This window comes from Chelonia mydas, chromosome 16 (assembly GCF_015237465.2).
Source record: "Chelonia mydas isolate rCheMyd1 chromosome 16, rCheMyd1.pri.v2, whole genome shotgun sequence".
Classification (NCBI taxonomy): domain Eukaryota; kingdom Metazoa; phylum Chordata; order Testudines; family Cheloniidae; genus Chelonia; species Chelonia mydas.
Window position 1 is genome coordinate 11,780,406 of NC_057857.1, and position 16,989 is coordinate 11,797,394.

General features: G+C 45.4%; 1 protein-coding gene across 6 annotated transcripts in view; it reads left to right on the plus strand.

Annotated features, from left to right (window-relative positions):
- Positions 1–16,989, plus strand: part of LOC102932197 (collagen alpha-1(XXVII) chain B) — a 299,945-nt gene that overhangs the window by 239,003 nt on the left and 43,953 nt on the right. For all 6 annotated transcript variants that reach the window (XR_006286160.1, XM_043530414.1, XM_043530416.1 and 3 more), the window contains 3 exons: positions 1,393–1,446; positions 2,853–2,906; positions 6,593–6,700. Coding sequence is in view for 5 of the 6 variants with exons in the window: in XM_043530414.1 (XP_043386349.1) it covers positions 1,393–1,446; positions 2,853–2,906; positions 6,593–6,700 (216 nt within the window). In the remaining variant the exon portion in view is untranslated. The remainder of the gene's footprint in view (positions 1–1,392; positions 1,447–2,852; positions 2,907–6,592; positions 6,701–16,989) is intronic.

Below are 16,989 nucleotides of genomic sequence, written 5' to 3' on the forward strand. Positions count from 1 at the left end.
AGCTCTTCTCCGGCTCCCATCGCAAGCAGGAAGGCGGGCGGTGCATGTATCCTCTGGACAGGCTGCCTCAGCTGAGCCAGGCTGATGAGGAGCATTGGCTGAGCTTGAATGGATTGTTTGAAATGGTGGTTCCTGAGAGCAGGCTCTTGAAGGCCTGGAGAATGTCCTAGCACCTGACCCAGATTGAGAGATGGGAAGGAAGGAGAGTAGTATGCTGATAATGCAGAGATGCTGACAGCTCCCACTTAACCACTTTCACTGCAATGAGTCTTGCATTGGTTCAGAGCATGAGATTCTGGTTGCGCTCTCTCCAACCTTGGCGGTATTTAGATGTTCTAGGAATCTCCAAGCAGTAGTTGCTCCCTTGGTAAACATTCAAGGACTCTCTGAGCAGTAGTTGCATACATTTGTATAATCTAAAGCTGTAGGGTGGCGAAGGAGGAGCACACCACTAGGTTACAGTTGCGTCCTTGGCCAAAATTTCTTATGCCTTCCACATCCTTTACTGTTGTGGTTGAATGCTGGCCTCCCCAGAAGCGGTTGCATCTCAGTGGGGCCATGTGCGTATATAGCTCAAAAATGACTCTGTGGCGAAAGGCATTATGTAAACATAGTACTATGTCACTGGCAGCAGTATCAATTTTTAACTTTTAGAACAATGCTTGGAGTTTGAGTAAGGTGAATGGGATGGGGAAGGAAATGAACATTTTCTGCACATTGCTCATTGCAAAACAGACAAATTGATCTGGATCCAATGTCCCACAGCTGCAAACTGCATCCTCCTCATACTTAGCACTTCACCAAAATATATCGACATAACTGCCAGTTCCAATACTATGTCCAGTTCGCTCCTTTCTATGCTGTCCATAATCTAGATTCTGCTCAGCACCCATCAGTAATGCCAAAGATCATACTGCTATTTGCTGGGACATGTCCGCTCTCCTTCTCATCACTCCAGTTGCACATCTGTTATGAGCACTACTATGCCCTGGGTCCTGGTGTTGTTGCTTTCCCAATAAGATAGCATGAAATTGTTTCCTGCTGTAAGGTGCACCGGTAATTCCCTTTGGCTCAGTCTTTGCAAGCATCCACCACTGATTTTTGACACCGGCAAGTCACTGCTGATTCTTTGGCCTATTGCATATCAGTCAGATTCACCCTGTAAGGTGCATGCCATCTTAGAGCTTCCTGTTGGGGTGATGCTGGGTACCTGATTGTCTCAGAGCCGTGTTCACACCCAGAGATTAGACATTTGAACAGGACCAGATAAAGGAAGAGTCAAAATGCAGGAAGAAATGAGAGTGGGGAGGGGGGTGAGGGACGGGAGAAATCAGCTTCATCCTATGGATTTAATACTGTCACCAGCTTGAGTCTGTGCCTCTGTGTTTTTAGGGTGATCTTGGACAGCTGGGGGTCCCAGGAGAACAAGGCCTTATTGGTCAAAGAGTAAGTAGAGTTAGCTTCATATTGGAGTCCTCTTCATTACGTGTATATGGATGGCTAAGCAGATGAACTGTGGTTTCTCGACCAAACTGGGTGTATAAATGGACAATGCACTGCTCCCTCAGCGTGGGGAGGGTATACTTCCAGCCTTTGGAATGTCCATTGTGTATCTGCAGTGACCGAGCTCGTAGCAGCCTGGGCTAGCCGATCATGGATTCGGGTCTTACCCTTGGACTTGTGAGCCCATGGACATGTGATCATGGTGTGGCAGGAGGGTGAATGTGATACTATAAAGAGAAGGATAGCCTTGGGGTTAAGGCACTATACTGGGACTCAGGAGCTCTGGGTTCAATTCCCAGCTTGGCTGTGGACTTCATTGGGCAAGTCATTTAATCCTTCTGTGTCTCAGATCCTGGTCTGCAAAATGGGGGAAATACTAACCTCCCTTCCAGGGGGTTGTGAGCATAAGTTCATCAGTATGCATGAGTTACTCTGATACTGCAGTGACATGGGCTGGATAAGAACCGAGATCAATGGCCTGTTTCAGAGATGTCCAGATGAAACCAAAAGATCACAGGGACTTTTTTTTCACAGGGTAGAGGATTAGCCCAATATCCTGGCCATTTATTCTCACAATAAAACCAGATAGCTGCATGTGAGCTACCAATGAGCTCCTCTTGCTCACAGGGTGATGGCACAACTGGACATGCTACTTTGCAAAATGCTTTAAAGTTCCTTTCAATATGAATATGTGTAAAAACAAGCCTGTTCTGTTCACAAGTTCTTCACAACTTGGGTATGTGTAACCTAGAAGTGGCAGGAAAGGACTCTCGCTGAAGGCCAGCATTAACAAGGAAAACACTGGGTACAGTATGCGTAAGTGGGGAGGGAGCCAGAGCTGGGATGAATGCAGAGATTGAACCAGAAGCGTGTTTCTTGTCCCTTGATCTCCAGACTGAGGTCAGTTGTTGGAGCAATATGGAGACGCCCAAGGTTGCATGAACACAGAGACTGAATTCCCTGCTCCATCCAGGGGAGAGAGGACTTCCACGGGTCAGAGCTGGGGACTGTTGAAGGAAAGCCTGGAACAGAATGAAGAAAGGAGTTGTTCTCTCACTCCAGTGGGGGCTTGTTCCTCTTGATCAATTTTGAGATACTGAGCAAGATGGGGCGACTTCATAGCATAGTCCTAAAAGATGGTGATATAAACAAAGCATACTGGCCCATGCATGGCAGTATACATCTCCACCCTACACCAAGAATATCAGCACTGGAAACCCTCAACATTCAGCTCACATTGTTGCAAGGGGAAGTCACTCCTCCTCTGAAGGGTGTTGGCTGCAAAAAGCATGAGAAAAAGGGATGGTGGAAGAGACTGTCCTAAGTCTGTTTGTCTATCTCTCTTGCAGGGAGAGCCAGGCCTGGAAGGGGACAACGGCCCATCTGGGCCAGACGGAGTTAAGGTAAAGATTCTGTGTGGTTTTTTTGTTGGGTAGGTTTTCTTCTCACAAATTTAGCCACTTTCAGACCATGATCCTTCCCCCTCTGCAGACAGGCAAGGGAAGCAAGTATTGTCACACAAGCTACCCTGTTCATCTGACCCCAGACCCTTTTCCTACCCCCCAAAGACATGTTCAACAATCGTCTCCCCTACCCCATACAGTGGCTACAGTAGGAGGAACAATCCCAACGTAATCTTGGGGGATGCCAGGCAGTATGTCACATCTCTTTGTGTCATGTTCCAGGTTGATTTTGCATCTTAGTGGCCCCATGTGACACATCCCCCACCTCCAGCTTAGGGTTTGTATCAATGAGCTGTAACCTCCTTGGTTCAAGGACTCTCAGAGCTTGTCATTGTATCTCCCCGATCAGATGCCTTTCTCCCACACTGCATATCTGTTCTATCAGCAGCCAGTAGTGGGAACTAGTTCCCAATGCCATGTGCACTCCAGGCTAGGCTTATCCTGGAAGCTGCAGGGATCTCCTCTGTAGATACTTTTAGCCAGGCTTGAGACTAACCATGGCTTCTTGCAGCACGTCAACTACATGGTAGCATAATGCTCTGCTGTCTAGTTAGGCTTTTCTGTATTGTGCCCTCTTTTCATCCACCCCAGGTGGGGTGGTAAACAGTCTCCACAACATTTCTGGCTCCCACCAGCTCCTTCCATCCCTCCCTCTCCCTTTCTGCACAGACTTACCTGCGATCCAGACCGTGGGAAATAAACCACACCACCTTCCCTTGCCATCCGACCTGAGGTGGGAAGAAATGTAAAGAAGTTTTTTATTTCTTTCATTAGATATGCCATCTTGAGCCAGAAGTCAACTGGGTCTTGAAAAACCTTTTATGCTTCTTGTTTGGTCAAAGATTCCAGTAGCTTCACAGCAGTCTTAGGAATCTACCAGGGTATCTCCTTTGCCTCCTTTTAACCCCCACATACTGTTGCGTAAGCAATCCTTAAACCTGCATCCTTCACTGCCCCTTTCAAGTGGATGCTTCATCAGACCATCATAGTGTTTCTCTGGCCTCTAGCTTTTCTTCCCCTGTTGATATAGTTTTCATTTAACCCTTCCTGAACTATGGAAGCATTTGTGTAGTACACACAAATACAATGGCTCTTTGTCCCCTTCCAGTGGGTAGGACACACAAGGAGATTTATGAGTCTGCTGAACTACTGATCCTTTAGCTTAAGCAATAGAGGCTCTGCTCTGCTCTTAGCTCCAGAGATTCCAGGTTCAATCCCCAGAAATGTACTAACCTGGAACATCATTACATTTGTATGACAATAGGATTGGGGTCCCATTGTGGGCTTGGTGCTGTCACAAACATGCATTAAAAGAACTGCCGTGCAGAACTGTTTACAAAGTTTATCCTGACTGCAGGTGAGAACCTGAGAATCCCCCACAGAATAAGTTAAGTCTGTGCTATGTTCAGTGCTTTTAATCTTAAACACCTCCCTGCTAAAGCTGTTGTCTCTAGAGCCTGAACAATATACTCAGCACAAAGCAGTTACAGATGGATGGTGGGTGTGGGTGACATTTTTCCGTGTAATCTTTCTTGCTGTATTATGCATTGTATCTGACCACACATCTTAGATCTGTCTCACACCAAATCATTCCCTTCTTGATTCCTTTTCCATAATTTTTCCTTTCAATCCTGAAAGTTTCTTTGCTTCCTCTTGTTCACACCCTCTCAAAAATAGCATCTCCATGGGGAACAAGTTCAACACTTGCTTTTTCCCACTAGTGGGTTTCTTCACATCTCTGGTTGCTGGGGCAAAGCCCATAATTAGTCAGTTTGCCCATGCTCTCTTCTGTCCAAAAATATGTGCCTTCCACTTCCATGAGCCCTAAGTGACAATGAAAACTCCTTCCTACTTTAAATATTCTTTCCTATTCCAGCTCTTTCCCCCTCTCTAGAAATGGAGCTACAGGCAGCCAACAGCATTTTAAGCACTATTACAGGGCCAGATTTTATCAGATCTACCTGGCATGGCATTTAAACCACCTGTCATAGGTGCCTTACGTGAACAAGGGCTCTAACTACTGCAGCTGTTGGTAGAGCTGAACTTGCAGTAGCAATACTTGGGAAACTTGTGATTGGAATAAAGTCTACTACAGGAAAAGCCTAATAGCATAAAGTTCTCTCTCTCTCTCTCTCTCTCTCTTTTTTTTTTTTTTTTTGGGGGGGGGGGGGCATTCCCTTTCAGTTCTTCAGTTGCACAACAATTAGTTGTACAGTTTACCTAATTAAAAGAGCAAGCCAGACAGACTGATTTTTCAAGTCCATATGCTGTCAAACCAAACCTGTATGAAGCCTTGTTTACAAGAGATCCTTCAGGTTTCAAATCTCGAGCTGCATTCTTGGTGCACCTCAGGAACTTCTTTCGGATCTCTGTGAAGGTCCCATTCTTCTTCAAAAACGGGTGGTCAACAACTTATTTTGTTTGTTTCAGTTTCTACAGATTCAATTCTTCCTTCCTTACAGAATTTTCACCAGTCTGAAATTCCACAGGCAGATCAACAATTGTCCCAAAGCCCTCAACACTGTCACTCAATTGTCCTCACAGCCCATACCACTATTTGCGAGTCCAGTAACAAGATCCGCCCCCCTTTTCCTGGTGGGACCCCCAAATCCTTATCCGTTCTTGCATTGCATCATTTCTTTTCTGTTCCAAATCTGCAACCTTACCTTTGGATTACAATCCCGATTTCTATCCTTGTGTAGCCTATCCGTCTGCACAGGCCAACAGTTTCATGCCACGGAAAGTAAAACTGGCCAATCCCACAACAAAGTCTTGCGGTTTATTGCTTCATTCTAGTTAAAATATTTGCTGTGCTTCTTTATTTTTGTTTATCATTTGTCAGATCAAACAGTCCTTCCTTATATGATTTTCTCGTGCCATCACTTGCTGCTTCATCTCCAAGTGGTCTTGAACACGTCCAGTTTCTCCCAACCCAAATGTTTCTCTGGACAGTCATTGCACAAATATTTGTTTAACCACAAAATGTAATAGGCATGATTCTGCTTTTAGTAATGCAAGTGTAAATCAGGAGCAACTCCACCAAGGTCAATTGGGTTACATGAGTGCAAAACTGCTGTGAGAACAGAATTGGGCCCTTTTTTGTGCCTATATAATGCTATGCACCAATTGTGAGAGCGGCAACTTGATGCAAGTTTTTGCATCTAGCGCTATAACGGCTGATCTTTCATGTGGGTCAGATGCTGCTGCTCTGCTGTGCGTTCATTCGGGACCTGGGGTGCTTCCCACAGCATCCCCTGACAGCCTTGTCAAAATACCCCTTCTGGGGCTTCTAGATGAGTCCGAAGAGGCTCTCTGTCAGATCTCAGCTGCCTGCCTCATGCCCTTAGCCCAGACCCAGGAATTTCCATGTGGGAGATTCCTGCTCAGTTCATTGTGGGGAGAAGCAAAAAGTTCAAACCATCCTGTCTTGTGGCTGAGGTCCTATCTGTCTGGCTAAGGGAGTTAAAATAACCTGTTGCATTAAATGTCAAGTAGTTTATGACTCAGCTTCCTTCAGTCTTTTTCCTTTCAGCCTCTGATCCTCCCTTTTTCTTTCTTCAAGAGTCATACACAAAGATCTATGCTTTGTTTGTATTGAAAAGCAAACATACTCCATTCTTCTGCAGGGAGACAAAGGAGAGCAAGGCCCAGAAGGAGAGAGAGGAGAAAAAGGCACCGAAGGACTGAAGGGAAAGGAAGGGCCTCCTGGATATCCCGGAATCACAGGTGTCCGAGTGAGTTTGAGAAACCAGTCTGCCTGTCTTTGTCTGTCTGCTTGTCCTTGTGTTTCTTTCCGCAGAGGTGGTTAATGTTCCTCCCCAACAAATTGCACTTGGTTCAGTTGGTACGTCTCAAGTAGTGAATTGTCCTTGGAATAAGTAGTAGGCCAGCAGTAATTTCTGCACTCTGGTGATATGTTTTCTCATGCATTGGGTTTTGAATCTGCAATAATGTCCCTTTCCAAACTGAGTGAAGAAAAGCATTTGTGCAGGCAATCACTCTAAACATTTGCGCATGAAATGATTATCATCTTGGTCGTCAGTGGGGACTGAACCCAGGACCTGCCAGCGCTACAAATATGACCCTTTATAACTTGAACTAAAGAACTGAAATCAGTGGGAGGCTATCCAGTGGGATTTGGATCAGGTGCTAAGCCGCTGTATCTGACCACGTGTCCTTTGTGGATCAGATTCTGCGTGGGATGTATAGTGTGCACTGAGCAGTAGGTTACAAATGTACAAGTTAACAATCCTCTCTTCTGATAACCAGGAGCAGATCACTGCTGATTTATTAGAATCAGCTACTGCGCTTGCATTGTAGGTAATCTGAAAAGACAGGCTCCAGGGGGGACTCATGTATGAAGAGGGCAAGAGAAAACCCACATTGTGTGTTTTCAGGCCTCTGCTTCATTTAAGCCCAGCAGGAAATAAACACTCGCTTTCTTTTAGAAAGACAACTACGAGGAGGGTCCCGTCTTCTTAGCCTGAAGGTGATAGTCAATTGCTGTAGATGCTGTACAATTGCAGTTAGACGCAGCACACACATTGCACCAAACTCCATCAACAGCAAAGGGGCTATGACTGGAATTTCATCATAATATGCTTAATTAGTACCTAGAAAAGCTCAAATACCATTTGAGAAGAAAGTTGCCATGGAGTGTAATGGAATTTTCCATGGAACGTTCCATTGTCACTGTTTAGGAAAGGAAGTTTCTTTAAATATAAGGTGACCCAAAACTCTTAAAGTGTGTAATATTGCAACTCCAGCACACAGGGGAGGAGTTTGGTCAATGGCTAAGGTGCTATCCTGGGACTTGCAACCCAGGGTCATTTCTCTGTTCTGTCATAGACTTTCTGTTTGACTGCGAGCAAGTTATTCGTCTACACTCCAAAAAAAAAAATCCTGCAGCAGCAAGTCGGAGACAGGTCAACTGACCCAGGCTTGTGAGGCTTGCACTATGGGGCTAATAGCAGCAGGTTTGATGTTCCTGTTCGGGTTGGAGCGGGGCTCTGAGATCCCTGCCTTGCTAGATTTCAGAAACACTGCATAAAACCGCTCAGAGGCTGCATGTTGGTCTCACCTGATTTGTAACTGAAATCAGACCCTCTTGTTTAAAAGGCAAAGGAGGTTTATCAACCAGACTCATAGTTAGAGTGAACATTTCAGAGATCAAAGCCCTTTTGGGGAGCAGGCAACTTCTGAATTATCTTTCCTTAGAAAGAGAGCTCAGCCCCTCTCAGTAATCCTGAAGTTCCCAGTTGGTCTCTCTTGCTTAAACATAATGTAAGTCTGGCTCTTTATGCGGCCAGAAAGTATATTTCATAGTGTTGGATCCATCACTCACCGTGCCTCTCTACTGAGCTGGGACTCCTGTAGGTATGTGATCATGTTCTTTGCTGTGGAAAGAATTGAGGGCGCTGAGTATCTGAAGACTGTTCCTGTAATCCCTCCATAAGAGAATAGGAGGAAACTGTGGAGTCAGGTATCTATGATTCTGGATGGCTGCTATCTTAATAGTTGAAATGCGTTCTCCTTTCTCCTTCTATGCTTGAGGCAGGCTAAGAGAGCAGCAGGAAGCTAATTGTTGGGGTGGGGGAAGCAGGATTAGTCTGGATTTATGTTAATATTTTGCATTGAGGTTGGGAGTTGGGCACTGTGTTGACTGGAAACTAGAAATATTGCCTTAATACCATGTTATTATACAGCACCATAAATATGCTGGATGCTTTACAGAAAAATAAGGCCACAGCCCTGCCCCAAAGAGCTTGCAGTCTAAACCCCTGATCTACAACAGATCCCTGCATCCACACTGAGCTCACTGCAGGAGTGGGTCCTGTGGGCTCCATCCTGTGACCCCTGACTCATCTGAATAGTCTCAGGACCAAGGTAACGTAAACCCACTGGCGACTAAGTTAAGACACAACCTGACAAGGGAGGGTAAAATATATTGCAGCACCCTTTGCAGCTGTGGGCAGGCACCGCTTCTTGTTCAGCTTTGCTTATTGCCTGTTGTGTGCTGTATTTTTGGCAGGTTTCCTTCGTTTATATTGTGCATGCTTAAGAACCAGTAAAAATCACACAGCTGTATTAAGTTCTGTAGTATAACATATAGAATATAGCAGATTCCAGAGCTTGTTTTTTGCCAAGTTGTTCCCGGGAACGTGATGCCTTTTTCTGTTTGTTTGGGGAGAGGGGTTTGTTTGGTTGGTTTTTTGGGGTTTTTTTTTAAGTCTGATACAGCCAGAACGCCTGCTCAGAATCACTTTGTTTGGTTTTTTTCTTACTACAGAACACTGTATTGCCTTCTAATATATTTAATACACATTTTTGATAGCCTGAACTTTTAAAACCACATGGCTTTATAACCAGCCCAAACTAAGCCCCAGATATGAAATCTCTCTTTGCCAGACTCTTGGCCCCTTCTCATTGTATAGGCTGATATTCCTGCACCCAATGGGGTAAAGTTAAAAATGGAGGTTCTCTGATGGAAGGGAGACCAGTTTTTCTTTTGCAACTTTATGTGCAAGCCTCTTGTATTAACTTCCCACACAGAAAATCTATAGAATCAAATCATAGAATATCAGGGTTGGAAGGGACCTCAGGAGGTCATCTAGTCCAACCCCCTGCTCAAAGCAGGACCAATCCTCAACTAAATCATCTCAGCCAGGGCTTTGTCAAGCCTGACCTTAAAAACCTCAAAGGAAGGAGATTCCACCACCTCCCTAGGTAACGCATTCCAGTGCTTCACCACCCTCCTAGTGAAAAAGTTTTTCCTAATATCCAACCTAGACCTCCCCTACTGCAACTTGAGACCATTACTCCTTGTTCTGTCATCTGCTACCACTGAGAACAGTCTAGATGCATCCTCTTTGGAACCCCTTTTCAGGTAGTTTAAAGCAGCTATCAAATCCCCCCTCATTCTTCTCTTCTGCAGACTAAACAATCCCAGTTCCCTCAGCCTCTCCTCATAAGTCATGTGTTCCAGTCCCCTAATCATTTTTGTTGCCCTCCTCTGGATGCTTTCCAATTTTTCCACATCCTTTTTGTAGTGTGGGGCCCAAAACCGGACACAGTACTCCAGATGAGGCCTCACCAATGTCAAATAGACGGGAACGATCATGTCCCTCGATCTGCTGGCAATGCCCCTACTTATACAGCCGAAAATGCTGTTAGCCTTCTTGGCAACAAGGGCACACTGTTGACTCGTATCCAGCTTCACGCCCACTGTAACCCCTAGGTCCTATACTATATAGATACTATTAGGAGCCTCCTCAGCTCTCTGCCAAAATACAGTTTACAGAGCCAGAAATGTAAGTCACCAGAGATAACTGTGATCCAACTTCAAATCCTCTACTTTAAAGGAGGAAATATAAACAAATAGTCAGCCCTTCCACTAGTGGGGAGATGTGGCAAAAGCTATCTCAGACACAGCCAGCTAAAGAATACTGGAATCGAAAGGACATTTGAAGGTTCTTATATAAAGACAATGAAAATTCCATCAGGAAAAGCTAACATGGGGCAAATCCCAAGTCCTGGCTCAGGCAAACGCTCCCTGAGAATTCCTTGAGAATTTTGCCTGCACAAAGATTGGATACAAATTGAATGAGAGCCTCAAGATTTGGCCCATACTGCAGCATCTGTGATTTCATCCATATTTATCAAATAAGCTTCCTGGGTGGGTAGGGGGAGAAAGTGTGTATAACATACACACATCTATACATAATATGTGTGATGTATTATATAAACATATTGCAGGGGGCAGGTATGTTGCATGTATGAAGAGTGTGTGTACATAACATACATGCACAAACACCAATATGTGCATATAATATATGGTATGTATTGTATATGCATAGCGGGTATCCCAATTCTTATTCTAGATAGATAATGTTAAGCAGATCTTCATCCATAGCTGCTGCATCTTCAGCAGGATTCTAGTGGGTTGTCCGGCAGCAGTCCCAACAATGTTTCAGCCTCATTGCAGTTAATACCTTTCATCCACAGTCTCCCATTTGGCCAGATTGAGAACAGTAATTTAAGCACCAACGGTTACAAAAAATCCCACTTGTCTAAACGAAACCCAGGATTGTTGGGGAGTTTTTCACTCCCCTTTTTCTTAACTAAAGAGATCCAAGAAACAATCCGTCGTGTTACCTGTGCCAGAAACTTGAGAGACAGCTGGGACTGGGCACTCTTTAAACTTTATCTGATATTAGTGGTGGTTGGTTCAGATTTAGTGTCTAATATAACTAAGTGACAAAACCCATCAGTAGCTCCTGTTCCCACATAACTTTCTTTAAGACCATCAGTACATATATTTTGATTTTTAGCTTGATTTGTAAAAGAACTCAACATTTCTATTTAACAAGCATTCTCAAGCAAATTTAGAAAATAAGATTACTTGCTGTTATCAGTGATCTGTTATTGATTTGTTTATTTTTAACCCAAATTAAAATTTTTGTGCATGAATTCAGCCCTGGGGAAAGGTGGTGGGCTGACAGCCCTAGAAAGTGAAGTTCTCTGTTTAGCCACAGAACAGATAGACACAGGGAGCAGTGGCAGGGAAAGTTCCTCCCCACATGAGCTGTTTTGCACGTGACCTCAACCCTGATCCTGCAGGGACCGCATACAGGAATGAAAAAGGGATGTTGGTCTCTATGGGCCATGCAGTCCTCAGCCTCCCAGCTAAGATTGCAGACAAAGGGGGTCCTTGAAGGTCAACCATGATGGTGAGTTCATAGATTTTTAAGGACAGAAGGAACCATTAGAGCACCTAGTGTGATCTGCTGCATAACACAGGTCATAGGCTTTCATCCAGTAATTCCTGCATCAAGCTCATATCTTGTGATTGATCTAGGGGTTCTCAACCATTTACTTTCGGAGTCTGCCCCAATATACTATAAAAACTCCATGGAGGGGGGACTCTGGGCTTCAGCTGCAGGGGGGACTTAGGAGCCCTGAGGGCTTGGGGCGGGGGGGCTCAAGACTTCTGCCCCACAGAACTGAGGGGGGCTTGAGGCTTCTGCCCCATGAGGTGGCTTCTGCTGGGACTTGGGGGCTCTGGGTTAGGGGCTTCAGCCCTGTGGTGGCGCCAGGGCTTGGGACTCCAAGCTTCAACTGCCAGGCTCAGGGCTCCAAGTGGCTCTGCTTGGCAGACCCCCAGTGGGCCATGGACACCCAGTTGAGAATCACTGATCTAGAGTGTATTTTTTTTATAAAGACATCCAATTTTGATTTAAAGTTATTGTGTGGTGGACACTTATCCACTGGGAGCTGGACTGAGACCTCCCCAAATTCATCTCAGGTAAGTCAAGTCACACCTTCTAGCTAATAGCTTTTGGTCAGTTCATACTTTTTCATTATCTATGTTCCCTCCCTCCCTTCCCCAAGGGATTATTGATGAGATGTATTCCACCTTCCGTGGCACTAACTTCTGATTATAGAGTTATCAGGTACCCTGCTTTATTGTAACGCCACCACCTACCCTTTCAGCCATTCCATCCAATTTTAGCCCTTCCCTGGGACTGTATAAATAATTAACAAGTCAAGAAAAAATGATATGGGTGATAACATGACCCTGGGGACTCCAGCCACCTTCCACATGAGTCCATTTTCTTTCTTTAACTCTGCCTTGCTTTGCTTTTGTGGATTTGTCAGGGGCTTGTTTTAGCAGTTTGCTTGTATGAGCCTGTATTGCATCATGTCTATTTTGGATAGGAGGAGGAGGATTTTCAGATAACTGAGGTCTGGATAATTAAGGATGGTCAGCACTTGTGTTAATGTCCTTGGTGTAACATTGTAGATACCTTTATAATAATTCTCAGGCTGTAGACTGGGAAAGAAGCCCAATCAGCATCACTATAAAGGTAACAAGAAGAAAAGGACGACATGTGGCACCTTAGAGACTAACAAATTTATTTGAGCATAAGCTTTCATGAGCCACAGCTCACTTCATCAGATGCATTCAATGGAAAATACAGTGGGGAGATTTATATACACAGAGAACATGAAACAATGGGTGTTACCATACACACTGTAACGAGAGTGATCAGGTAAGGTGAGCTATTTGTTAGTCTCTAGGGTGCCACAAGTCCTCTTTTCTTTTTGCAGATACAGACTAACACAGCGGCTTCTCTGAAACCTATAAAGGTAACAGTATCACAGCTGTTGTGTTGCACAGTTGCTGTCTGGGCTCCAGGTAGCCCAGCTGGGGCAGTGTAGTAGCCTTTTGTCTCTGAAAACCTAGGCTGAAATCGCAGGTGAAAGGAGTGGGTGGAGTCTCAGTCTGGTGACTAGGGGAAGTTTGTCCACATCTCCAAACCAGGGGATATCAGCAAACAATCCTGGCTGCTGAGACAAGCCATGCGTTGTGTTGAGCCCCAGACAGCTGTGGCTGGTAGAAGGGCTTCAGGCAGTTGGAGGGGTAATGTTCATGCAACATCTGTCATTTGGCCATTTTGTCCAATGAACTTAGTCAGGCTGCTACCAAAATCCCCGTCAGCTCCAGTCCCTCCCTGGTACAGTCAGCCAGTTTGCTCCACTCCTCCCATTGATAGGGCTAGGCCAGCCAGCTCCACCCCCGCTTCCCTGGCAGTCTCCAAGTATGATCCTTTCCTCCCTGACAGCCCCAGCTGCTTTCCCCACTCTAGGCTTCCTCCCAGCAACCTTCCAGCTTCCCTCTTCCAAAGGCCCCAGCTCCCACCCCAGCAATTCTGCAGCTCTGTGTAGCACCAGGACTGTGAAGGATTGTACCACTGCACCCAGCAAGAAATCCCACCTGGCATCCCCCTGCAGATAGGTCACTTGTTTCTTTGCAATATTAACTGGAGAAGGTTAGTACCTAGCACATTAAAACACAGTCAAAAGCAGCATCCAATGTACTCCTCTTAACTTAGATTTAGAAATTCAGGCAGGCTTGCACGCTTCCCCTTGCCCTTGCTCTCTCGCTCATGACAGTTTCTCCATAGTGGGGTCCCGGGCTGGTTTCTTATTTCCTCTACTGGGGTCCTACTGGTTCTTGCTGACCTCACTGTAATGAGACTCTGACTCCTTTCTGGATTCAGTGATTTAACTCTTGGCTCATCACTCATTCTGCTTAGTGAGATCCCTGGCTTGTTTGAGCTGCAAGAAACTGACACTGTATCTCTGTTCTCACACAGGAGTTCTTTAGACTTTGAGCCTCTGCAGTTCAAAGGGTGGCTAGAGATGAGGGTCCTTGGTGACTGGTCCAAGTAGAGTGATCAGACTCTCTGAGCACAGCAGATGCTGCAGGAATAGGGTCCAGAGTCTCTTTGTGTTCCGTGCGCGACTGAGGTAGGGAGACAGTATCTCAGCAGCTAACACAGGGGTAGGAGGATGGCATCACACTGGCTAGTGTGAATTCAGGGATGAGGCACTTTGGTTGTCACTGCAAGAGGAGGGATGTGGTTTGCTGGTGTTTAGGGCAAGTTCACCTGCCATCTGTACATCTCAATTCCTGGAGCAGGGAATGACACTGCCCAGAGGGTAATGTGCACTTCATCCAAATCCCTGCTGCTTGTTCAGTCCTCTTCCTTGTAACTGAGGATGGTCTGAAACAAAGGTTGAAGTCACCATTATATAAGCAGAAACTGCAGCAGCTTGCCAGGTGTTGGACATGAGCAGCCAGCAGCTGAGAGCAACCCATCTCCTCTAATATGTTCCTATTTAAACCTCCTCTCTTTTCATTCTACAAAGAATCCAGCATTTCAGCCTCTTCCCTCTGAGAACAGCTAATCAGCTTGTGGCTGTGTAGAAGTGCCAAGCCAACTGGCAGGAGCATGGTAGTGGATTTCCAGCTGCTCTCCAGAGTTGAGCACTGTGGTTTTCGTAATGTGCTGGTCTTCGTACAAGTTGGATATCTGATAGCAGGGGTTTTACAGTTCCAGGAAAGTAATTGGAGAGCCCACAGGTAATGAAATACAACTTGATCTGAAACAAGAAAATCCCTCTTTTTATGGCAAGACCGGGAGCTAAAGCCTCACTTTTTTTTTATATCTTCACTTTGAACCTGAAATCACATCTGCGGTGTCATTTGCAGCTCACATCTGGGGTCAGAACGCCCTTGAGCCAGACCCTCAGTTGGTGTAAATCAGCATAGCTCCATTACACCAGCTGAAGATCTGGCTCTGTATGTTGTTGCTGCTGCTTGTCAGCATGGCACAGGGCATCTGCACAGCCGAGCAGACCAGAGCCGCTCTAAGGACTGGCAAATAGCTCTTTTTAGTTAATATAATAGCATGACAAGGCCCAAGAGCCATCCATGCATTCCAGAAACCAGGCATCTACCTCTCCCTGGCTAGACCACAAGTGTGTACGACAGAGGAACAAACCAGGGCTGGGGACTGAAGGTATGATCAGTTTCTTGGTCGGAATACAGCAAACTCAACCCATTGCAGAGGGACAATGCAAAACCTATGCCCCGCTTAAGTCTTCTTTTATCACTTTAAGTAGGACTTAAATGGTGCATTGGTTTTGTTCCCAGCCTTCTGCATGGGGCTGAATTTCACTCTATAAGGATAGCCATTTGATCATCAGAAAGGGACAAATCTTTGAGCAGCAAGAGCTCATGCTAAGGGGGTTTGTCCCAAGATGAGGCTATTTTTCTGCTTATTTACTGGGTGTGTTAAGCCATTTTCATATCTTGTATCCATCAACTTCACACCCTCCAGAACAAAACCCCAAGGAACAGACCTTGTTGGCTGAGACTGATTTTCCACTTCTAAGCCACAGATCCACTGCAGCACCTTTATAGAATAGACGTGTGGCTGGTTTCTAATCTCATTACACTGATGTGAATCTGGGGTAACTCCTATCAAAGCCAATGCTCCACTGAAGCCAGCGGAGTTGTTCGGAGTCACTGAGAGCTGAATTTCCCCCCTAGTGGTTTTACATTGTTCTTTTCCATTTCCTGCCACTGGAAACATGACTGAAGAATTTTGTGCAACGAAGTGCCTCCCTTTGCAGTCACTGAATATGTCTGTTCACTCTGAGCACGAGAGGTCAGCGAGAGCCGGCAATGCCACATCGAGGAATGGCATTTAACTCACTGCAAATATCAAAGCTGCTTAAGAGCAATCCTACAGTCATTTCTGCTTTAACTTGTGTCAGTGCAAGGAGAACTTATGCATTTCTGGTAAGGCGTTAAGGACTGTCTCTCTTAAACCAAGTAGCTGTCAAACTGTCGTCTATGGACCATCCACGGAGCCCTTACCGCAGGAAACATTTTGAGAACCATACAGTGAGGGATCGAAGAATTGGGAGGGGACTTTCTCTTACCAACTGATCCACAAAATAGAAAACATGGAGCACCACAGTGTAAAGGAGTACTGCTGAAAACACCACCTCCTTTAGACGGACTATGGAGCAACTCGCTAATATCTAGCACTTTTCATCCACAGACTTCAAACCACTTTCCAAAGGAGGTCAGTATCATAAACCCATTTTAAATATGGGGAAACTGAGGCAAAGAGGTGAAGTGACTGGTCCAAGGTCACCAAGCAGACTAGTGGCAGAGTCAGAAATAGAGCCCAGGTCTCCTGAGTCCCAGTCAAGTACTCTATCCATTAGGTCACACTGCCTCTTACATGATATGCCTTGAAGCCTGTAAATGACATCGCTGGACGGACGCAAAGCACCAAATACTGTCCCAATTCAGCAAAGCACGTAAAGACTGTGGAAATTAAGTATATGTACTTAAATGCTTTGCTTTCAGCAGGGATGGTTTGCTGAACTGGGCCTATGCAGCTGCATCTTTAGGTGTGGTTGCAACTCACAGGCATCTGTCTCCCTCCCATTCTGCAAGCACGGCTGCAACCCCCATGGAACTCCAAACTCTGCTGCTATGGGTCCTCTCTCAGTATTGCTCTAACAGCCAAGGCATCTCTTGAAGCACCAGTTTGATCTCTGATCTGGAACTGTAAACAGTCATTTTTAACGAACGTGTGGGTGTTTGTTTTGTTTGGGTGGGTTTGTTTGGGGGGGCTGTCTTGCTATTTTGGTATGT